The 25,122-nt window shown below is 40.5% G+C and overlaps 1 protein-coding gene across 1 annotated transcript; it reads left to right on the forward strand.

Moving 5' to 3' along the window:
* The first annotated feature begins 2,712 nt into the window (after positions 1-2,712).
* On the forward strand, positions 2,713-20,515 carry kcng1 (potassium voltage-gated channel, subfamily G, member 1). Its single transcript, XM_078419337.1, has 3 exons — positions 2,713-2,902; positions 5,642-6,456; positions 18,054-20,515. The coding sequence occupies exons 2-3, from the start codon at positions 5,698-5,700 to the stop codon at positions 18,762-18,764; spliced, it is 1,470 nt and encodes a 489-aa protein (XP_078275463.1). The 5' UTR covers positions 2,713-2,902; positions 5,642-5,697; the 3' UTR covers positions 18,765-20,515.
* Positions 20,516-25,122: the final 4,607 nt, after the last annotated feature.

Genomic DNA, 25,122 nt, shown 5'->3' on the forward strand with positions numbered 1-25,122 from the left:
TGCCTGACCTGCTGAGTTACTCCAGCATTTTGTGAATAGGTTCCACACTTTGATATCCACTTGCATTAAATCCTGTTCACCACAACTCCTGGATTTACTGAACAGGATTGCCTCCTGAAATTGAAATGGCTTGATTTTGATGTTTTCTCCATAAATTTCAAACCCCACCCCTTGGCAATGTTAGCAGCACTGTTAATGGCACCAATCTAATAACACCACTTAATAGTATAAGAAAATAACTGCAGATGCTGGTACAAATCGATTTATTCACAAAATGCTGGAGTAGCTCAGCAGGTCAGGCAGCATCTCGGGAGTGAAGGAATGGGTGACGTTTCGGGTCGAGACCCTTCTTCAGACCACTTAATAGCTTTGTAATTTGCTAAGGTGATGCAACCCTTTGTGATCGAGCCATACAGCATGAAAATAGCCCATTCGGCCCAACTCATCCATGCTGACTAAGATGCACCACTTAAGTAAGTCCCATTTGCACGTGTTCCTAAGATAGTCCCATTTTAGAAACGAATGATGAAGGATCTCAACCTGAAACGCCACCTATTCCTTTTCTCCAGAGATGCTGCCTGACCCCATGAGTTACTCCAGCATTTTGTGTCTATCTTCGTTGTAAACCAACATCTGCATTTCCTTCTTACACGCAATGCTAGTCCCATTTGCCCACATTACTAAGTCAGTCCCATTTGCCCTTTGCACTCCTCAAATTCTGTCCTCTTGCACATTTCTGACTTTCATTGCCCCTTGATTGGCGTCTTCCCTTCAGCTGCCTGCAACTGGCTCCCTAAATTTTTCCATCGACCTTCTTCCATCTTTAAGTGTCAACAGAGATGAAGCACTGAGGCTTTGGAGCCACATTTAAGCTCATAACCTTTTTACTTTTGAGACAAATGTGCTCTCAGCAAACATAACCTTTACTGGAATTAGAAATGAGAACCCACAAAAATGTTGGAAACTTAAATAAAAATAGAATATGCTGGAGCTGAACCACAGTGCCTTCAACTGAGTCCAAACGGAACTGAGCACACAAACGTTGCCAGAATTGGACATGTGAGATATGCTGTTAAAATAGTTTAAAAAACATAACTCTTTTTAATCTGTTGATAATAATAGATCTACATTTCTAACAGCTTGGCTCTACCAAAGGCACTTTATAATAGAATAATAACATTATTTCATTAATAGCTGAGTTTTCTAAGAGTGACCATGAGAAATGATGGTTACAAATCGATTCTGGCATTATCTGTTTTTATGGGGCAAAACAAAGGATTTTGTGGAGTTAATACAAAGATCATCAGTTGTGACTGACTATTCTTGCACATAAATGTTTGAAATCCCAGCATTTTCAACTACAGGTAGCTCAAAGATCCAGGCCCAGCTCTAGTATGTTGGGTCAAATCTGTATATGCTAAGAACAAATTCTGTGGTATCACAAGGTATCACAAAATGCTGGAATAACTCAGCGGTTCAGTCTGAAGAAGGGTCTCGACCTGAAACATCACCCATTCCTTCTCTCCTGAGATGCTGCCTGACCCGCTGAGATACTCCAGCATTTTGTGATACCTTCGATTTGTACCAGCATCTGCAGTGATTTTCCTACACAAAGAACAAATTCTGTAAAATATTTTCTGTCCTAGGCTCTTCACTGGTTAATATTTGCTACCAGCTTGCTGGTCCAGAGTCTAGAACTATAGCCAAGAGCTGCAAAACAGCATGAAAGGAGCTACAAGTAAAATACAGCACTGTTTTACCAAGGAAATGATCTACAAACAGCTTTTGATGCATTTAGCGTTGTGGTTAAACAGTCATTTGATGCAATAAGTTCAGATCAACTGGCAAAACAATGTACTGCAAATATCATTTGGGATAACCTCAGGTTTAATGGAACAAACACAATTATGCAAAGATCAAAAGTTGGAAATAAAGTAGCTGGAATGAACAAATGTGCAAAATTAAAATCATAAAAACATAATATAAGAAGAACAAGATCAATTGTTCTGCTGGTAAACAACGATGACATTGTAAGTAAGTAATCTTACGTGTGAGTAACTCGTCCCCTCTCTCCAGAGATGCAGCCTGACCTGCTGAGTTACTCCAGCATTTTGTGATACCTCCCATTACTTGAAGATACGTGCTTTGCTCTCTTATTGTTATCCAACACAAGCTGTGGACAATGAGATACAAGGAACCGCAAATGTTGGTTTTGTGTTTTTGTTTGTAAACCAGCATCTGCAATTCCTTGTCTCCAACACTCTGGATCTTTTGCTAAACTGTAGACAATCTTGGGTTTAGGTTTACCATATTTAAACGAACAGGGGGTCTTCGCTGGATGGATTGCAGTTCCTTGCACCTTGAGAATGTGAGGGTTAAACTGAACCGTTCCGTGGATGTGTTGCAGCACATCTCGGGTGTCGATGTTGATGTAAACCTTAAACAGTTAAACAAAACGCTCGGGTTTTATATTTTTGAGAGTGTATTTGCAGTGAGCCTTACACTTGGATCAATCAGAAGACTGTTCCTTTGACTGCACTGTGCATGTTCTGTGCGAGTTATTGTTTCCCCTCAGCTTGATCATTTCCACTCAAGGGGGGAGGGTGTGGGGGCAATCCTCCATTCTGAAAGCGCTGGTTGCCATGGCTTTCACTCAAACCTTCTCAACCACCGAGCACGTCCTCCCCCTGAGTGGCGTCAGAACAGTCTGTTGGAGACGATGAGATTGCAGCCTGTTGGTACTGATTGCACGTACCACTGTCCACGCTTTATACTTTATATGGAGAGGCGCTGGCGCAAGGTGCAGTTGCAGACGGTTGTCGAGTTGCAAAACCCCAGTTCAAAGTAACTTTCATCCAAACTGGAAATCCGAAGAACTTTCTCCGCGTGGGATTAGATCAGTGTAAGTTTTCCAAATGCCGATCCGTTGCATTTCTGTCCACACGCTGCGGCTACAAGTGTTTAAGGATGAGTTGGGTCATTTTGGTTTCCTGTATGATGGGGCAGCCAGGGTGCAGATAATTCGCAGAGGTTGACATTTACCCGGGTTAAGAGGGAACAGAAAACCTTTACGAAACTTTAAACCAGTCTCAGGACCAGATGTGGTTCGAGTGGAATATCTGGACGTTTAGTCGGCCGTGCACGCCTTTTGTTTTCAGTTAAATCCCTGATAAATATCCAGGGTACGGCTTACTCCAGTTACTCCAGCATTTTGTGAATAAATACCTTTGATTTGTACCAGCATCTGCAGTTATCTTCTTGTACTATATAAATACCCAGGGTACGGCTTCGTTCCTGGAAATGTAACTCGATTAAACAGCAATCATTTCGTTCAGTTTCCAGTTCAGTACAAACGCTCCACAGACCAAGAACTTACAGGAACCACTCACTCACTCACTCACTCACTCACTGTCTTCTTGCTTGCTGTTATTGTAGTCGTGGTTTGGAGCGCACAGTCGCTTTGCTCTTTGTTTTAACCTCTCGAAGATGTTGAACCATTTTTATTGCTCCGGTAATCACGACCACGGCGATTCCTGATACCGCGGAGATGCTTATTTTTTGAATAATATAAGAAGATAACTGCAGATGCTGGTACAAATCGAAGGTTTTTATTCACAAAATGCTGGAGTAACTCAGCAGGTCAGGCAGCATTTCGGGAGAGAAGGGATGGGTGACGTTTCGGGTCGAGACCCTTCTTCAGACTGATGCTTATTTTGAATGTTGTTGAGCGGTAGCTTGTGTAGAAAATGGCATTGAACAGTGCTTAATGCAATCCAATGCTTCATAAAAAAACACACACACACACACACGTCTGCAGCAGTCTGCAACAGGTGAAGATGTGTGTTTGGGTGCTTGTGTATTCTTTGCAAAGTCTCTCGAAATAAAATCATAAATAAGAAAACAACGTTCTTAAAAAAAAAAATTCATACACAGCAAATTATGTTTTGCCTGGGATTGTATGTGAGTTATATTTCTTGATGTCATCATGAAAGCACATTGCGTTAAAAGGTTAACGAGATGATGTTTTTTTTAAAATATATACCCGATGCTGTTTTCTAGACATGAACGCAAGTGAAAAATGTTTGTTTAAAACAAAGGCTGTACAAACCACCAGCTGTCATTTGTATGAGATTGAAAATGTAAATGTAAATGTAACGATTAATTCCAAGTATTCTTATTTGGGGTGATCTGCAATTCCTTTGTGATCCATTAATTTTGCAGCATGTTCGGCCCAGTTGGATGTTGTGTCCAGATAGCATTGTAGGTATTTGTTTTTTCCTCCTATGTTACTTCTGGATACTGAAGGGGTCCCGGTTCTGAGTCTGGGGATAATTTCAGCAGAAGGTTCAACAAGAGGCAACTGTTTGTAAAATAAAATACCAGTCATGGGAAGCAGTCTTAAATAAAACAAATCTGGGTCCCTGGTTTCCACAAGGACCTCAGCCCGAGGTAATGTTATCTGCTATTTAGTTTGGAGAAAATTATTGTCATCTAGCTGAGGTAAATTTGGACGAGAAACGCGACTCCTTTTCAGCTGCCTTCAAGTACATTACCGGTGTGCAAAAATGTAATGTGGTCTTACAATGGGACTTTATGGCCAAGTTAAGTTACATGATTTCGGACTTTCAAGTTACAGGATGGCGCCTAAAACGTGGCGACTCCTATGTGCAGACTCAATGTAGTCCACTGTCGTCCACTCTTGTAGTGAGTACGATTGTCCCTCATGCACAGCAGGATTGTCACTGGGCTGAATGCACAAAATAAAAAAGAGTTTCACCGTATTTAGGTAAATGTGAATAGAAAGGACCATTGAACCATTGAGTAGCAAACAAGGGTTGCCTCTCACCAAATCTTTTATTCAAACATGGATAAATATATGGATAAATGAGCCCTTCACTAATGTAGCGTTTAATAACAGACATGAATTATTGTACCTATACTTATTAATTGGTCCCATAAATTAATGCATTGTTTCAAGAGTTATCTAATCATTTGATATTAATAGAAGCTAAATCAGAGAGAGCCACGATATTATTATAAGGCTGACAACAAGATAATGATATTTTAGCAACAATTAAAGTGACTAATATTCAAAGTTTATTTTTTATATGGGAAATAATCTGTGTAGGTTTTGGAGGCATGTGATGAGGATTAGTGGAGTATAATCCATATTCTTCACAGGTGATAACACAAATGGTCAGATAATATGGTTCATGATTTAAATCGTGTCCTTGGTTCTTTTGGATGGCATTGTGCCACAATGGTAGAGCTGCTGCCTCACAGCGCCAGAGATCCTGACCTCTGGGTGCTGTCTGTGTACATTATCACTGTGACCGCGTGTGTTTTCTCCGGGTGCTCTGGTTTCCTCCCACATCCCAAAGACGTGCAGGTTTGTAGGTTAATTGGCTTCTGATAATTGCCCCTGGTGTGTGTGGGATGCGAAAGTGGGATAACATTGAACTAGTGTGTATGGATGATCAGTGGTCAGCATGGACTCGGGGGGCTGCAAGGCCTGTTTCTATACTGTATCTCTAAACTAAACTAAAATAAGGGGCACCGTTAGTTAACTTTCCTTTCTTTACACTGCCCTCACATAGTTATTGATCTTCATGGCACTTTCATTCTCTTCTCTCTCTTATAGTTTGCTACACTTTCTGACTGTGCCTGGTTACAGTGATGTGAGGAGTTTCATCCAGGATGACGCTGCTGGCAGGAGACAGTTCGGACTATGATTACAGCACCCTCAGCTGTGCCTCCGACACCTCCTTCAATCAGATAATCTATAATGAAACACAAACTCTGAAAGGCGTGTTCTACAATCGAGCTCATCTCATTTCCCCTCAAGAAAACTTGTTTGGCAGTGCACTCCCAGGGGATCGCAAGCACCACGTTGTAATAAATGTCGGAGGAATTAAATACATCCTACCGTGGACCACTCTGGATGGCTTTCCTTTAACACGTCTTGGGCAGCTTCGGTTTTGTCAAACCTTTGATGAAATAATGGAGATTTGCGATGATTACGATGTGACATCAAATGAATATTTCTTTGACCGAAACCCGGGTGCCTTTAGAACAATATTGACTTTCCTAAGGGCTGGGAAGTTGAGACTCTTGAGGGAAATGTGCGCCCTTTCTTTCCAAGACGAATTGCTATACTGGGGCATTGAGGATGACAACCTGGAGTGGTGCTGCCGTCGCCGATACCTACAGAAGATCGAGGAGTTTGCAGAAATGAATGCTATTGAGGAGGATCTGGTGGAGGGCGAAAAGTTGGTTGATTTGGTTGAATTGTCAAAATGCAATCGTTTCATGACAAAACTCAGGGATATGGTGGAAAATCCCCAGTCAGGAATTCCAGGAAAAATATTTGCCTGTCTCTCTGTTATATTTGTGACAATCACTGTCGTTAATCTATCAATCAGTACCATGCCTGACCTCAGAGCCGAAGAGGACAAAGTAAGTTTGCTCTTATACATCCTAATGACTTATACTTGTCTTGACAGTATACAATTAAACCATATTTTATCAACAAATGCAAGACGTGGTTAGGTTTCAATATCCAATGGTATTATTGTCTAATAATTTAGTTCAGTTTAGTTTATTGTCACGTGTAGCGAGGTATAGTGAAAGGCTTTTGTCGCTTGCTAACCAGTCAGTGGAGAGACTATACATGATACAATTGAGCCATTCATAGTATACCCATTTAGAAATAGAAAATTAGCTCAGCCAAGTTTATTGTAATAAAATATTTGCATAAGTTTAAAATAATTCTAGCTTATCATCTAGTTCAGTAATCATATAATAATGTTTCACAAAGTCATGGAATGATACAGATTAGAAGAAGGTCATTTGACCCCTTGTGCCCGTACCATCTCTTTGATAGCTCTTCAATTAATTCAGCTCCCTTACTTTTTCCCCATGGCCCTATAACTATCCTTTCAAGTATTATCCGATTCCCCCGAATGTTATTGCTGTGTCTGCTTTCATCATGCTTTCAGGCAGCACATTCCAAATCACAAAAAAATATTGTGTATAAACAAAATTGTTGCCACATGTTACTATTCGTACTTGTTTCAATCATCTCAAACCTTGTTTGTCTGCTTCTAATGCATCCCCCCCGTTGTAAACATTTTATTTTCTTACTTATGTTCCCAAAATGTTTCATACTTTTGAACACCTCTATTAATTCCTTCCTGTTCAAAGGAAAGTAAATCCAGCTGCCTTTCTACATCAATGATTTATCTTGTAAGAGTAACAGCGAGTAAACATGCTCCCTTGTTGATCGTAGAGTTGTGTGAACATATTAACAATGATTGAAAAAGAAAAACTACACAGATCCATCCTGCATATGACACATATATTTCTGTACTGCACTCCACATTAAAGCTGCAGGGCATTTCCTTCCATAATAAGTGTCAGAACAATCACCATAAAAACACTGGGGGTAGGTTGAATGTACATGTTCCAAAATATACTAGTACACGTGTGCCACCTGCCACCCCAAATCCCCTTCACTATAGTGGGCAGTAGAGGTAACATTGTCCCAGGGAAACGTAGATGAGTAAACACAAACTCGAGGCTCACAAAATTAGATACCAAGGATGAGGCATAAACTATATCATTTGATGAACTGGAGCAGAGCAGTATCTGATCAACTCATCTGAACACACAGTCTATCACCAAATATTTTGTGATCTTGTACGTACACGAAAGATGTCTTAAACCCTCATTTTAATGGACCTCATTATTACGGATTTCGGTTATAGAGGGACATTCAAGAGAGAGCTAGTTAGAGCTCTTAAGGATAGCGGAGTCGGGGGGTATGGGGAGAAAGCAGGAACGGGGTACTGATTGAGAATGATCAGCCATGATCACATTGAATGGCGGTGCTGGCTCGAAGGGCCGAATGGCCTACTCCTGCACCTATTGTCTATTGTCTAACTGACGGTTGACGGCTTCACCCCCAGCCCCCACCCTCGCTTTCTGCCTTCACAGACCCGCATTGCCCTCCCGGTCACTTCCAGGCCAGACCTACCTCTGCCACCACCGCCCCACACAGCTTCCTCGGCCGCTACCAGGCCATGCTTGCCATTGCAACAGCCAACCCTTACCTGCAATCCGGGCCACGATCATTGACTTCGCCAATCTTCACCTCTCTGCAGAGTCTGAAGAAGGGTCTACACCAGAAACGTCACCTATCGGTGTTCTCCAGAGATGCTGCCTGACCTGCTGAGTTACGCCAGCACTTTGTGTCCTTTTGCATATTTACCAGCAACTGCAGTTGTTCGTTTCTACAAATTATATAATGATAATAACTTACTCGAGATACTACAGTATCTTGAGATCAGGATGGTGTGCTCCTTGGAGGGGGAGGTGGCTGGACCTGCAGAGGGATTGTCCCATACATCTGCTGCTCTTGTACTCGGGTGGCTGCAGGGGTAGAGATTGAAACAAAAAATGCAAGAAGCACTCAGGACAGATGGCAACTACGGAGAGGGAGACAGGTAAAATTTCAAGAAACAAACCATGTGTATGTGGAGAAGATGTATAGATGTACATTCCTCTTATAGAAGAATCGAGAACTCAAAATCTTTGTTAAAAATAACCGGCCATCCATATAAGACAGATATGAGGAAACATCTTGAGCAAAAATGCAAACTGTTGGAGGAACTCTGTGGGTCAGGCAGCATCTGTGGAGGGAGTGGAAAGCAGTTTGATTTTTGCTGCTGTCTGATCCCCAGAGTTCTTCCAGAGGTGTGTTTTTTGTTGAAGATTCTGGTCTTGTGTCTCCATTTGATCGACTCTTGTTAAGTAAGGGGTGAAAGATTATTGGGAGTAGGTGAAATTACAGAATTGAGATCACTCTCAGATCAGCTGTGCTCTTATTGAAGGTGGAGCAGATTTGAGGGATTTTTGTACCTAAATATAAGTACGAAATATACCTAAATATAAATATGAGGCATGAATGCTTTCTAGTTAATAGTAAAATGAATACATTTATAGAAACACAACTGAAAAGTGTACATAGTTTTTCTCCAAAGGAGAATCTTAAATAGAGAATTAAAGGAGTACACTGAACTCAATAGAATCTGTTTCATCGTGCTTTTAGATAATGGATGGTCCATGCCTTAAATTCTTTAACTAGTCATTGATTCATCTTCCACCTTCCTTTCTTGACATGAAAATATATCTATTGCTATCTTGGCACTTTGAGTCCTTTGGTGAATTGAAGAATAGATTTTAAAAGCCCTTCTGCAATGAAGATATCCTACCTAATTTTCACTTCTAAATTATATGACCAACGTTTGATTTTAAAGTTGTGTTATTTACAGTTTATTTCTCTGAAGTAATTTCTCTTTATTTATCCTATAGAATCAATTTGTCATTTTAAAACTTGATTGGATCATTTCTCCAAACCTTTTAAATTGAAAGTAAAGTGGGATAGCTTTGGAGGCTGAACATCATCATTCAATTCCTTGTTATCATTCCGTGTAGGAAAATAACTGCAGATGCTGGTACAAATCGAAGGTATCACAAAATGCTGGAGTAACTCAGCGGGTCGGGCAGCATCTCAGGAGAGAAGGAATGGGTGACGTTTCAGGTCGAGTCCCTTGGTCTCGACCCGAAACATCACCCATTCCTTCTCTCCTGAGATGCTGCCTGACCCGCTGAGTTACTCCAGCATTTTGTGATACCTTGTTATCATTCTGGTCATTTTATATTATTTCTTATCCCAGGTCAAAATAATTCACGCTCAAATCGAAATAATGCATAATTTCCTCAATTTTGTATTTGACTTTATTGTAGCTCAAGATTTCAAGGTCAAGATCAGTTTATTGTTACATGTACCAGTTAAGGTACAGTGAAATTCGAATTACCATAGACCCATACTAAAAAAAAAGCAACAGGACACACAACTACATAAAAATTACCATAAACATCCACCACAGCAGATTCCCCATGTTCGTCACTGTGATGAAAGGCAATAAAGTTTAAGCTTCTTCCTCTTTATTCCAGCTGCGTGCTAGTTATTTTTTATTTTTGTATGTCCTTAAGAATCTACTTCATTTTATCTTTCATCAGTTTGAAGAGGATGGATTCAAAAATTTCCACAATAATCCCTGCAGTTATTTCTATTGCATAATATAGTTATGCCTCTTTGCCACTTCCATGACCACTTACACAACTTACTCAGTCACCTTACAGTGTCGTCTTTGAATTTATGTACTGAATTAATTATTATTTCATCCAAGTCATTGCTATCTCTATCAGACACAGAGAAATGGAAGCAGTTTTTTTTATGGGAACATGAACATGGAGCATGGAGTATTTAAAATTTTACCAATTTCTATTCGCAACCCATTCCAAATCCATGTCACAAACCCCTTCCCGACTATCCTGAGATACTTTACCCTTCAACGGCAGGAGGTGAAACTCCTGTCCCAACACCACCTGCACCTCTCATCTCCATTCAGGGACCCAAACGGCATTTCCAGGTGAGACAGGGGTTCACATGCATCTCCTTCAACTGCGTCTAATGCATTTGGTACTCTGGACACGGCCTCCGCTACATCGGTGAGACCACGAGTAGATCACTTCGCTGAGCGCTTGCCCTCTCGCCACCAGGGCCAGTTGGAACTCCTGGTTGTAAGCTACGTTACTTCCCCTTCCCATTCTTGCACCGAGCTGCCTGGCCTGGGGTCTCCTCCATTGCAAGAGTGAGGCCACAGTCAAACTGAAAGAAAACCATCTCATATCCCGCATGGGTAGCATGAACACAGCTACCATTTCCTATCTATTGCATAATTGAGGCTGAAAACAATCATATCTTTGATTCCTTTATTTTAAACATTTTGTTTGGTTCAGTCCTACTGTTTAGGTACAGATCGGAGGGTAGAGATGCATAAATATATCCTATGATTTATGCTGTAATTAGACATTGAATTCAAAGCCATTCCTTGTCATCAGTGAAGTACAAAGGACAGGTCGGAGGCTCTGCATGAAGTTATTGTGAGCCTCTTTATACTTATGGTGGTATTTATACTTGGGGGCAGAAAAAAATATTGTGGTATGCTGCCTATGAAAAGAAAATCTTCCACTAAATAATGTCTGTAAACAATCTGGGACTAAATACTCTCTTGCCCTCAGGCAGTATTTTTAAACCAATATTTACATTTTGTTGGCTACAGGTATTTATACATTCTTACCAGCATTAAAGCTACTTCAGATAGTCTTTTGACCATCCCAACGCTTCTCCAGTTCTGCTTCTTATCTCAAGATTGCAGCTTTACTTTAAGCTATCTTCAATTTCTTTGCAACTAACAGTGTACATTAGGGCAATTATTCATTTGGAAAAAAAAGACAACATGTTACTGATTGAGACCCCTCAGTGAAATGGGATATAAAATGAGCTAAATTCCCGACATCTAATTCATGCTGCCAGCCCAGGGCTAAAGTACAGGCGCTGGGAGATCATAAATAAAATAAAAGACCATTAATGAAAGCAATAGCTTTAGTTAAAGTAACAGTGGAGGCTGGGGAAAGTTGTAAGGATGTTTTTAAATTTTGTTAAATCAGTCGCACTTCCAATGCTTTGGCAGTCATTTATGTAAAAAGACCAAGTGGACCCGTTGGGCCCAAACCTGCATTGGTGCAGCACCCTCTCCTTCCCCACTCCCCCATCTCCCCTCTCCCCCTCCCACCCCTCCCTCCCTCCTCCCCTCCCCCTCCCTCCACCCCCTCACCCTCCCTCCTCCCCCTCTCCCTCCCTCCCCCCTCTCTCCACCCCCTTCCCTCCCCCCTCCCTCCCTAGGAGATAGATTTAAACTTTAAAATGTGAATAACTTTAAAACTATAACACCGATTTCAATGAAACTTCTTCCATTAGCACCAAAGGGCCTAAAATTGTCGTGCTATCGTGTACCATTTTAGCTGTAGTTCAGGAACAAACAAACAAACAAGAGTTTTAGTATATAGTTATATAAATGTCAGGGGACAGCTAAGGAATCAATCTGTGGAGAAGATGGAAGCAGATTTGATTCTCACTACATCCAAGAGTTCCTGTGGCATCCACTGAAACGTCTTTCCTTGTCCTCGCACTGTGGCAGAGCTCCAGATGTGAACGGAGAAATTGTTGACGAATAAAAAAGCTTTAAGCTGTATTATTTTCTTGCCTATTGCTTACTGCCAGCTTCTGGCTTCGGGCAAAAGTAATGAACATTATCTGAAAATTGCCAACTATCCTGGAAGAGTTGTCATTCCTCAAAAATATAATTATCAATAACATTTGAGCATCTTTATTCCCTCCAGTTGTGAATTATTTTTGCAATCAATCGTACAAGACGTTGGTGAGACCACATTTAGAATATAGTGTTCATTTCTGGGGACCATGTTATAGGAAAGATATTGTCAAGCTTGATCAGCTCAGACTCGGTAGGCTGAAGGGCCTGTTTCCATGCTGTATCTCTAAAATTAACCTTATCTAAACTAAACTCCCCTTCACACTTCTTTGCATTAATCAGTGAGTAATAGTAAGTTCTAATGAAAGTTTATTAATCTGAGCCATTGATTGTTTCTTTTTCTACTGATGCCGCCTGACTTGCTGAGTATTCCCAGCAATTTCTGTTTTGTGTTATATTTTATGATGTTACTGGATGCTTTAATAATTGCTTTAATAACCTTGTCTGTAACTGAGGCTAAACAGAACAATCGAAAGGCAGTTGATAGTTAACATGAATTTAGACCTTGCATTACACAAAGGATTAATGGAAGACTGAAACGTAGCATTACAGAACCACTTTATTGTTTCAAAAGCAGTGATCCATGCATAATACGTTAATTTGGCAATCTTTTAGTTTACAAAAATAAATAGATGTGGCCACCAACCTATAATAAAAATTATTTTGGTTGAATTAAAATAGAATCATATTGAATTAAAATAGAATCATACCCTCCCCAGGTACTTTCCCCTGCAACCGCAGGAGACGCAACACCTGTCCCTTTACTTCCCCTCTCGACTTCATCCAAGGACTCAAACAGCCTTTCCAGGTGAGGCAGAGGTTCACCTGCACCTCCTCCAACCTCATCTATTGATTCCGTTGTTCCAGATGTCAACTTCTCTACATTGGCAAACGCAGGCTCGGCAATCGTTTCGCTCAACACCTTTGCTCAGTTCGCCTTAACCAACCTGATCTCCCGGAGGCTCAGCACTTCAACTCCCCCTCCCACTCCCAGTCTGACCTTTCTGTCATGGGCCTCCTCCATTGTCATAGACCAGCGCAAATTGGAGGCACAACATTTCATATTTCGCTTGGGCAGTTTACACCCCAGCAGTATGAACATTGACTTCTCTAACTTCAGATAGTTCCTCTGTCCCTCTCTTTCCTCTCCCCATTCCCAGTTCTCCCACTGCCATCCTGTCTCCTGCTACATCCTATCTTTGTCCTGCCCCCTCCCCTGACATCAGTCTGAAGAAAGATCTCGACTTGAAACGTCACCCATTCCTTCTCTCCTGAGATGCTGCCTGACCCGCTGAGTTACTCCAGCATTTTGTGTCTACCTTCAATTTAAACCAGCATCTGCAGTTATTAACCTGCACGTCCTTGGAATGTGGGAAGAAACCGAAGTTGCTGGAGAGAACCCACACGGTCTCAGGGAGAACGTACAAACTATACAGACAGCACCCATGGTCGAGATTAAACCTGGGTCAGTGGTGTTGTAACTCTACCGCTGTGCCACTGTGCCGGAAGGTAGCCACCATCTATGGAGGAACTCTAGATCCATCTGCAGAGGTGCCTTGAGCCATAATAGCACCACTAAAAATATTGGTCATCTGTTTCAGAAGAAACTAGTGAATGGCTGTAACAGACAACAACCTCCTTTGTACATTCTAATCCACAGTGGTGTGAATTTGCGTGGCACCAGTCTAAACTTCTATTTCAACACTCTGACATTAGGTCTCTGCAGTTAACATATCCATGACTTGGTTTGAGTTGGAATATTTATTTGTATATGCTGCCAACTTTTGAATTGTGACCAAGTAGATGCTACATTGGATGGCAACGGAGGAACAGCCACCAATCTCTGCAGCATGATCAAGTTCACTGGTGTGTGAATGGATTTGGCCCGATATTCATAGATATGCTCCAATCTTTGCACAAAGCCCTCTTCCAAGTTGGTGGTAGATTCTTCTGCGCTCATTGACGTTGCACTCTGACCTCATGCTGCCTGCCAGATTTGTTCAAAGCCTCCCTCGTTATAGTCCATATCTAATTCCTCTGCAATGTAATGCGAGTGCTTGTGGTATCATAGAACATGGAACAGTATAGCACGGGAACAGTCCCTTCAGCCCACAATATCTGTGCTGAACATGATGCCAAGACCAATTCTTATCTACCTGTACATAAGCCACTTCTCTCCATTCCCTGCATATCTGAAGTCTGCCTTCAAAATGTATCCCACTGGAATAATGGAGTTAATTTCAGAACCAGAATAAAAGTACTGACATGAATTTGTAATACATCTAATGTTCTAAACCAGGAACACACTTTTTAGAAGGCTGTGTTTTCTCAATACCATTCTTAATTTGCCTACATTTACTAAAGATCCCACAGCCTAGAATATTTTAGGTCTGGTCATGTTGGCACTATTATAACAGATCCTTTGAGTGTAATATGTGATTCTAAATCACTTACATTATTTCTCAATCTTTAACATGTTGTACACGGGTGAATTTGCTTGCCTTTTTCTCATAATTTAAACTGGAATGTGAAATATCCTGTCCCAGCTATGCTTAAGATTTAGTCATGCATAAATTTGTTCAATAGTCTTGTCTCAAATGGTTTGATTTATAATAATATTTGCATCACTTTATCTTGCTAGAATCCAGAGATATTGATGTTTAGTTTCGTTTCGTTTAGAGATACAGCACGGAAACTGGCCTTTCAGCCCACTGAGTCCACACTGACCAGTGATTCCCGCACATTAACAATATCCTATGCACACTAAGGACAATTTACATTTATATCAAGCCAATTAACCTACAAACCTGTACGTCTTTGGAGTGTGGGAGAAAACCAAAGATCCTGGAGAAAATCCATGCGATCACGGGGAGAACGTACAAACTCCATTCAGACAGCACCCGCAATCAGGATCGAACACCGGTCTCCGGTGCTGTAAGGCAGCAACACTACCGCTGCACCACTGTGCCGCCATGCATTAAATAATTCATTTATCTTTTCCATTAACTAAGGAAATCAGTCATAAACTGACTTTTTTTTCAATTATAATTAACAATTAACAATACTTAGAATCTGAAAACAAATAATAGATACAGTTTATAGATTATCCACGTGAATATGCAGAGAATAGAGGGATATGAGTCACGTGCAGGCAGAGGAGATAGATTAATTTTCCATCATGTTCGGCACAGACATTCTGGGCTGAAGGACCTATTCTTGTGTTGCACTGTTCAATAATCAAATAAGAGACCACAATTTTATTTCAGATATGAGAAATTTTATATTTTATAGTTAAAAATCAGTTTCGGAGAGTAAAATTGAAATATTCTGCAGTGACTAGAGGGGGTACAATTCTTTAGTTCTTCAAATCAGGCATGAGTTAGGCAATGCTCAACCAAAATGGACAACTCCCTGAAGACCTTACTAAATTACTCTCTGGGTTTCATCATAATAAATCAGCCAAACAGGAGAGGAGAGAGAGCATTAGGGAGTTGTACAGAAATGAGAGAGGTGATTGAGGAGGGAGGATCAGTCTGGAATATTGCCCAGCCCTCTAATCTTCCCAAGACAAGTGCCCTTCCCTTGAATTCCCAAGTGCAAGACCAGGCGAGATTGACCAGTATTTTTATTGATTTGTCTGTGTGCTTTTGTCAGAAAATTTCTCTTTGGTGCTTCAATAGTCATAGAGGTGAATTAGGTTGCAGTTTGCTGTATTTCAAATATCTTTTTTGTATGAAGTCGCAAAACCTTTCTATCACAGGAAACTTTTGTTTTGCTTTCAAATCTAAAATCCACAACTGACTTCTTGAACATTGCATATTAATCCTCATTTCAGAAATTTGGTTTCCTTTAAATTAATGGAGACAAATTTCTGAAGTGATGTGCAAAGCTCAAACTCTACTATGTTATACAATTGGGACATGAAAACTTGAGTCCAGCTTCTACCTCCTATTGTTAATAAAACCCCGTGAGAATTTCCATCATAACGCATTTCACTTTATAATTTGTAAGAAAATAACTGCAGATGCTGGTACAAATCGAAGGTATTTATTCACAAAATGCTGGAGTAACTCAGCAGGTCAGGCAGCATCTCAGGAGAGAAGGAATGGGTGACGTTTCGGGTCGAGACCCTTCTTCAGACTGGTCTCGACCCGAAACGTCACCCATTCCTTCTCTCCTGAGTCACTTTATAATTTAATAATTTATGCCATTAATAACTTTTTAACTTCAATTTAATTCAACACATTACCATATTGTAAGCTATCAATGTAATACCTCTAACCTGCAATACATACTTTGTTCGTAGTTGACACAAACACAATACCTTTGTTTTCATTGCCACTTTCAACCTACCACAGCCTTTCTGCAGAAAATGGAAGCTGTATGATATTCCCATGAACACAGTGAAGGTGATTGTTTACCTCCTAACCTTTACTGTTCAAATTCTTGGACAATTTCATGCAATTTGACATTTTGTTGTACCTGTACAGTCACAAGCATTTAAATATTTTTGAACACTGTTTTTAATTCTCTGAATTTATTCAGGTTGAATTTTGTTGTGATGAACCTGAAGAATTTTCAAAATTATCAGCATTAGCTATTTAAATGTCGCTGATATAATTTCATCATAGTTTCTAATACATGTTTCCAAATACACAGGACAAGATGTTAGAAATCCAAAGTGCCAAATGTCAACTTGCTCCCGGTGGTGATGGGAGGCTTATGCACTCACCTGTGCTCCTCCGATGTTGAGAAAGCCTAGGCAGACACGTCATTGGGGTTATCAAGTGGGCACCTACTTTCATCGATGTTTCGCTGATTGGACCCACAACGTCTCCAGTAGGCTCAGCAGTGCATTCTGGCGTCCCAGAACCACCCCCCTCTGCATCTGCCTAGCCGGCTAATTTGGGAGACCAGATCGGGTCTTTCCTCTTCAGCCAGAGCCACTGGCTACTCCGCTCTGCCACCCGTGATGTTACCTTGATAGCCTGGCATAAGGCTTGTCCGCTGATCCCCAGGTCCTTCATCAGTCTGACGGTAGATGTTGCCACAAATCCTCGACATCCAACTTCTATCAGATTTAAATTGTATCAATTTGTTTAATTTTCTCAAATATATATTTTAAAATGTGTTATATGAATTACAATTACAGTTGAAGAAATATTTTACGCTACACGATCAGAACTTAATCAATTCTGGCACCAAAGTTATGCCATTCTTAGCCTGTTAAACACCCATTTAAAGGTCCAGGTCACCATCATAATATCCCATTCGATTGAGTGAGAAGGAATAAAGGATAGTCCTATTAGAAGGAGCCTATTGCTATATTTTAATAGAAATAAATTTGAGGGTGAAATTTGTAGATTATTTCAAGAACCATGCATTAACGTAACAAAAAGGAAACCAGCTGGTGGAACTCATGGATAAAGGGTCCCAACATTTCCCTTTCCCCTGAATCTCAGTCTGAAGAAGGGTCTTGATCCGAAACGTCACCTATTCCTTTTCTCCAGGGATGTTGTCTGACCCGCTGTTACTCCAGCTATTTGTGTCTATCTTCAGTTTAAACCAGCGCCTGCAGTTCCTTCCTTCACATACTGAAATATTGACTGTCCATTTCCCTCCCTAGATGCTGCCTGACCCGTTGAGTTCCTCCAGCTGCTCTCCTTATGTTGCTACAGATTCCACCATCTGCATTCTCTTGTGCCTCCTTACATGAATCTAGACTGAACACGTTCAAAGAGATTTTATATGTTAAAAAAAAAAAAAATGTGAGGACATTTATTCATTGTTTTGTTTGATATTTTTTATCTACAGGGTATATGTTCCCGGAAGTGTTACAACATTTTCATCGTGGAGACTGTATGTGTAGGTTGGTTTTCTCTGGAGTTTGTGCTACGTTTCATACAGGCCCGCAGCAAGTTTGTGTTCCTAAGGACTCCTCTGAATATCATTGACATTATAGCAATCTTACCCTATTACATTACCCTTCTGGTGGACCACACCTCAGTAGAGAATGGAAAGCCTGGAGGAGGAAGCAGCTACCTTGACCAGGTGGGACTGATTCTGCGAGTTCTTCGTGCCTTGAGAATTTTGTATGTCATGCGCCTTGCTCGGCACTCCCTGGGATTACAGACACTGGGACTAACTGCTCGAAGATGCACACGCGAATTTGGTCTCCTCCTATTATTCTTGTGTGTGGCCATTGCACTCTTTGCTCCATTGCTATATCTTATTGAAAATGAGATGGCTAGTTCACTTGAGTTCACAAGTATCCCAGCGAGTTACTGGTGGGCAGTTATAACCATGACAACTGTGGGCTATGGAGACATGGTGCCACAAAGCATCCCAGGCCAAGTGGTGGCACTAAGCAGCATTTTAAGTGGCATTCTTCTCATGGCCTTTCCCGTAACCTCTATCTTTCACACTTTCTCCCGCTCGTACGTGGAGTTAAAGCAAGAACAGCAAAGAGATCAGAGAAGATTACAGTTCATGGTTAAACCCAAATTGCAAATTGGAAATGAATAGTATATGATGATGAAATGAAACTATTTGTCCAAGTCACTCTTCAGAACCCAGATGAGATAAGCCACATTGCTTTGAGATGAACGGCAGATATTAGAGACAATTGTCATTTCCAAAACACTGTGTTAATTGTGTTTCTTCATGAGAAAGATACTTCAATAGCAATTTGATAGAGCTAGCTTTCGGATTATGACTTTTAAGAAATCTGAATACTACAAATACTGCAAGCATACAATCTAATATATGTTAATCTACCCAATAGAGGATAGTTGAAGTTATCACTAAATAATGTAGTATTTAGTCCGTAGAAAGTTTGAAGGAATTTAGGCAAATTTTTGAGTGAAAATAATGAATTCTTTTGTTTTAATAACAGTAGTTGTCACACTGTGGAAGCCAAGAATTGTAATGATTAGCTAATGCAATGAATAACAAAATGTTGGAAACACTCAGCAGATCAGGCAGCTTATGTTGAATGAGAAACCGAGTTAATATTTTAGATCAACGATCCCTACATCAGACCAGGGAAAGAAATAAAAACGTTTGTTATAAACTGCAGCGTGGGGAGGAAAGATAGTGGTTTTCACCATTTCATCATTTAAAAAGCATTTGGATAGGCACATGGATAGGAAAGATTTAGAGGGATATGGGCCAAACACAGACTGTGGGACAACTGTAGATGGGGCATTTGGTCCACATGGGCAAGTTGGGCAGAAGGGCCTGTTTCAATGCTGTATGACTCTTTGACTCTATGGATCGGACACAGTGAATATCATTGGCAGGGGAGGCCAGCGTTGCCGTGGGAATATGGTGCAAAGATCAGCTGGTCAATGGGTTAATAGGAACAGTTACAGAAATAAAAGTGAACAAAGACTGTGAAATGGGAGACAGTGGAAGTAAAAGTGGAAGCATTAAGAAAGAATCTTTGACCTAAAATACTAACTCTGTTTCTTCTTCCACAAAAGAGCAGTTGTTGCATCTCCTGGGGTTGCTTGAGAAGATGCCATCTGAAGGTAGCCAGGTATTAGTGGAGATGGAAAAATGAACCAGGGAGTCAAACAATCCTTTCAGAATACTGCAAGGAGAAGGAAGGGCATCACGTTGAGAATGGGGAAAATTGTAGAGGAGGATTATTTGAATGTGGAAGCTGAAAGGCTTTGAGGTGAATGCAGGAGGATGCATATCCTTGCTCTGGTTGACAGGCGATGTGAAAAGAGCGTTAGGGCAGGAGATGGACAAAGATTGGGGGAAACCACACTTAAAGAAGAAGGAAGACATAATGGTAGAATGGTGTAAAAGTCTTATCATCAGCAAGGATCAAGCCTTCAGCAAAGAAATTTGACCTTCTGAATGATACTTAAAGTCCCAACTCTATACAGTTATCAAAAACTCTGCTGTCAAACTGCTGTACAATAGTTGAAATGAAAACCATCTTACTTTTGACCCTGGAAATCTTTTCTTGAGTGATGTGTCAAGTTGTAAGTCATTTTGTAATTTCTGTGAATATGTTCCAATTGGTGCATTTACCTTTCATTAGGATGGTTGCTTTTGCTGGACTTCATTAAAAGAAAAACCACACTGGAGAATTGTTGGTTGCAGATTGTTGTTCTCGCACAAGGCAGAATTGAGGTTATTGTGGGCACATTCTTCCTGCAAATGTTTGCTTTTTGTGGGTACTTGCTTGATACATGTTGAAATTCTAAGGGGTGCTAAATTAAATTATAACTTCACAGAGTGGTTAAGGTTTCTAGATGGATCCCATACAGCATTCATTTCTTTGTTCTTGGGGTGGGGTGGGGGGGGGGTGTTATTCATTCAAGTTGGTTGTGAATTTGCATCTAATTTTATTAAATTTAACTGAGCGATAATTATTAGAATCCCACTTGTTTTAATGCCAAGTTCCCGATGACTTCCATATTGATATTCTTACTTCCACTATATTGAGTCTCTGAAGTATGTGATAGTTTAGTCTTATTATCTGACCACATAGAAAATACTCCTAATCTACCCAACATTTATTGTTAAGAATCGCTTAATGTTCTCTTCCTTCGGATGATTATAGCACTCACGCTATCCTAAACTAATATTAATATCAAACTCACTATTGCAGATGAAATATATATTTGCCATGATGGTGGGCAGCACAGTGGTGCAGCTGGTAGAGTTGTTGCCTCATAGCGCCAAAGACCTGGGTTCAATCCTGACCTTGAGTGTTGTCTTTGTGTGGAGTTTGCATGTTCTCCCTGTAACTGTGTGGGTATCCTCCAGGTGCTCTGGTTTCCTCCCACATCCCAATGTCCAATTTGTTGGTTAATTGGCCCTCAGTAAATTGTGCCAAGTGTGCAGAGAGTGGACGGGAAAGTGGGATAGCATCAAACTAGTGCATACGAGTGATTAATGGTCGGCGTGGACTTGGTGAGCCAAATGGCCTGTTTCCATACTGTGTCTCTAAAACTAAATTGCATTAGGAATTTAGCTTTTGGAAGGAGAGAATAACTTACGCACAATGTCACTAAGTATAACAAAGGGGCCACTCATCTGGATAGTTTTGCACCTGTTAAGCTGGCTTCCTCTGCATGTCCTGTCAATATAGCCACTAGTTTAGACTTTAGAGACGTGGCTGAGTCCGCACTGAGTCCGCACTGACCAGCGATCACCCCTGTACATTGCTACACATTAAAGACAATTTAAAATTTACAGAAGCCGACCCTTCACGGTGGCACAGCGGTAGAGTTGCTGCCTTACAGCGCTTGCAGCGCCTGAGCCCATGTTCGATACCCACTGCGAGTGCTGTCTGTACGGAGTTTGTACGTTCTCCCCGTGACCGCGTAGGTTTTCTCCGAGATCTTCGGTTTCCTCCCACACTCCAAAGACAGTTGACGTGCTGTAAGTGTAAATTGGCCCTAGTGTGTGCACTTGTTATAAGTGTAAATTGTCCTTGGTGTGTGCAGCGCAGTGTTAATGTGCAGGGATCGCTGGTCGGCCAAAGAGCCTGTTTCCGTGCTGTCTCACAGAACTAAACTAAACCTACAAACCTGCACGAATTTGGAGTGTGGGAGGAAACCGGAGCACCCAGAGAAAACCCATGCAGTCATAGGGAGAATGCACAAACTCCGTACAGACAGCACCCGGAGTCAGGATCGAACCCAGGTCTCTGGATCTGTAAGGCAGCAACTCTACTGCTGCACAACCGTGCCGCTCCATTTTCTTTCTTCCTGTTTCCCTTAAATGCTACCTATGATATTTGTCTCAACTACTTCTTGTAAATAGGAAACACACATTCTAACTCACTGCTAAAGTAAAGCTTTTACAGTTGAACTCTTCCTACATTTATTAGTGAGTAACTTACATTCATGACTTTCACTGCATGTACTTAATGAAACCCTTCCATAATCTTGAACCCTTCAATCAGGTCACTGCTTTGCCTCAGGTTAGTATCCCAATCTGTTCTTTTTTTCTCCTGATTGATATTAGTTCTCGGTTCTGGTAACATCTTGTAAATGAATTCTAAATCCATTTAATCCAATCTGCTATAACATTGTTACAAAGGCAGCCCAGAATGCACAATAAATCTGATGTGAAAACAATGTGTGATGAAACAAAGCTTTGTATCGAGCTGCATGAAATGGACACTGATTCTCCAAATTGTATTGGTACACTGGTGCTGTATAGTGCAATCATATATATATATGTAATCTGTCCTGGTGTAGACTCATTGCTGAAGTGATCCCACAGGGACACACTAAGCTAAGAGAACAAGATTTGTTTTTCATTTTAGAACAGTGCGGAGAATCAATATTAAATTGGACACAATAAAGAATAAACACAATTTATCTTATAACTTCAAAAACAGTATTACAATATGCAATAAAAGAGAACCTCATGTCAAGGGAATGTCTTTAGTTTAGTTTAGAGATACAACGCGGAAACAGGCCCTTCGGCCCACCTAGTCTATGCTGACCAGCAATCACCCCGTACACTAACACTATCCTACACAATGGGAACAATTTACATTTTTTTACAGAAGCCAATTACCATACAAACCTGCACGTCTTTCGAGTGTGGGAGGAAACCGGAGCCCCCGGAGAAAATCCACGTGGCCACAGGGAGAATGTACGAACTCCATGCGGACAGCGCCAGTAGTCAGGATCAAATCTGGGTCTTGGGTGCTGTCAGGCAGCAACTTTACCGATGTGCCACGGAGCCTTCTATGTTGCATTGAGAGACATGGAAATTTCAACACAGGGTGAAGATATTTGCAGCTTTTCCAGCTCTTTGGTAGGACAATCCAAAACTAATCCACAGTCCCATTCATTTTTTTGTCAAAGCTTCAAATTTCTTTACTTCAGATATTCATATTTCCCAATAAATGAGAACAGTCTCTGTGCGGTCTATATTCATTTCACTATAGTAAAATATTCATGCTTTTTTTTAAATCTTCTATGTAAACATTTCTCCTCACGTTCCTTTTGAATCTGTTTATGACAACGTTTGGTTGATAACAACATTCCATCAGCCACAAAACACAGCGAGTAGCCTCACTTTTATTTATTCAATCAAAATCCTTATTAAATGTTATTTTGGCTTCCCCTGTTTCATTTAATTTTTTTTACAATGTACCTATAAATTCCTATCCTAAAAGGATTAGCAAGAATCTAGCCTTTATAGACTCAGTGAGTTCAATAGCCTTTCTGTAATGGATACTCCAGTCTGCAGTCAGAATCTATTTTTAGACGTCTAAGGGATTCTTTTGTCTTAATATTCTGGTTCAGTTCAAGGATGTTACTGTTTTATTGGTATTTGACATAAATAGATATTTTTGTTGCTTAAAAAAACTTCACTCAACACAAACGTCAATGCTTTGTACCTATGAAGTTCAAACAAATCCACATTTATAATGTGTAGGAAAGAACTGCAGATGCTCGTTTAAATTGAAGGTGGACACAAAATGCTGGAGTAACTCAGCAGGACAGGCAGGATCTCTGGAGAGAAGGAATGGGTGACGTTCAGGTCGAGACCCTTCTTCAGATTGAAGAATCAGAGATTCCAGAGATGCTGCCTGTCCCGCTGAGTTACTCCAGCATTTTGTGTCTATCCACATTTATAATAATAACTAATATTGATGAGTATAACCTTCCTCATAATCATTTCTTTAAAATTATCATTTTCTCTTATGAACTCACAAACACCATAACCAATATTGTTTTTACTCTTCCAACTTTCCAACAAACCTGTGCATCTCACAAACAGATGGGATTGTTCAGTATCTATGTGGGCATTTGGAAAGCCACGGGCAGTATTCTTGAAGCAAAACAAATGAATTAGTAAATTTTGCAAGGTTAATAATTATTACAAACACAGCAATTTATCAAAAGACAAAAAGAAAAATCCATTTCTCAGACTAGCCTTTGAGGGTGGTGTCTCACTTAAAACTGAAATATTCAAGTCCTATTGCTTATCAGAAATCATTGATAAATCTGTGGATTGATTTTGTAACAGAATGTTGCACATTGTATATATGCTCAACTCTCATGTAATGGGTTTCTCGCATTCTGTGCTGATTAAGTTATTCTAAGAGTTCAATTCTTTTGTTCAAGATTCCCTCGCATGGGAAAAAATCCTCCCAACATCTACCCTTTCAGGTTCCTCAAGAGTTTATGTTTTACTGACATCACCTCTCATTCTTCTAATCTTTAGGTCATAAAACGTTATGCCTAAAGTCTCTTCAATCTCATATTTTTTCATTGTACATCTTCAATCTTAAAAACAATGTACAATATTCCAAGTGAAGTCTCACCAAGACCCTCTGTAATTATAGTAGGATATCTGCACCTAGAAATACATCCCAAATCTGTTACCCCTCCAGTCTGTTTATTTATTGTCTGCAGATTAATTTACTCTAGAATCTTGGCTTCTAGTGACTAGTGGTGTGCCACAAGGCACAGTGCTGGGACCCCAGTTATTTATAATATATATTAACGATTTAGACGAGGGAATTGTGTGCTTGTACATCAGTCACTGAAAGTATACTTGCAGGTACAGCAGGCAGTGGGGAAAGCTAATGGCATGTTGGCCTTCATTGTGAGAGGATTTGAGTTTAGGAGCAAGGAGGTCCGAGTGCAGTTGTACGGGCCCTGGTGAGACCGCACCTGGAGTCTTGGGTGCAATTTTGGTCTCCTAATTTGAGGAAGGACAATATTGCTATTGAGGGAGTGCAGCGTAGGTTCACCAAGTTAATCCCTGGGATGGTGGGACTGACATATGATGAAAGAATGGGTCAACTGGACTTGTATTAAAAGGATGAGAGGAGATCTTATAGAAACATATAAAATTCTTAAAGGATTGGACAGGTTAGATGCAGGAA

This window comes from Rhinoraja longicauda, chromosome 22 (genome assembly GCF_053455715.1).
Source record: "Rhinoraja longicauda isolate Sanriku21f chromosome 22, sRhiLon1.1, whole genome shotgun sequence".
Classification (NCBI taxonomy): domain Eukaryota; kingdom Metazoa; phylum Chordata; class Chondrichthyes; order Rajiformes; family Arhynchobatidae; genus Rhinoraja; species Rhinoraja longicauda.

Coding starts and splice junctions, on each gene's coding strand:
- kcng1 (XM_078419337.1), top strand. CDS start 5,698: ATGACGCTGCTGGCAGGAGACAGTTCGGACTATGATTACAGCACCCTC. Junction 6,457..18,053: donor TCAGAGCCGAAGAGGACAAA/GTAAGTTTGCTC, acceptor TTTTATCTACAG/GGTATATGTTCCCGGAAGTG.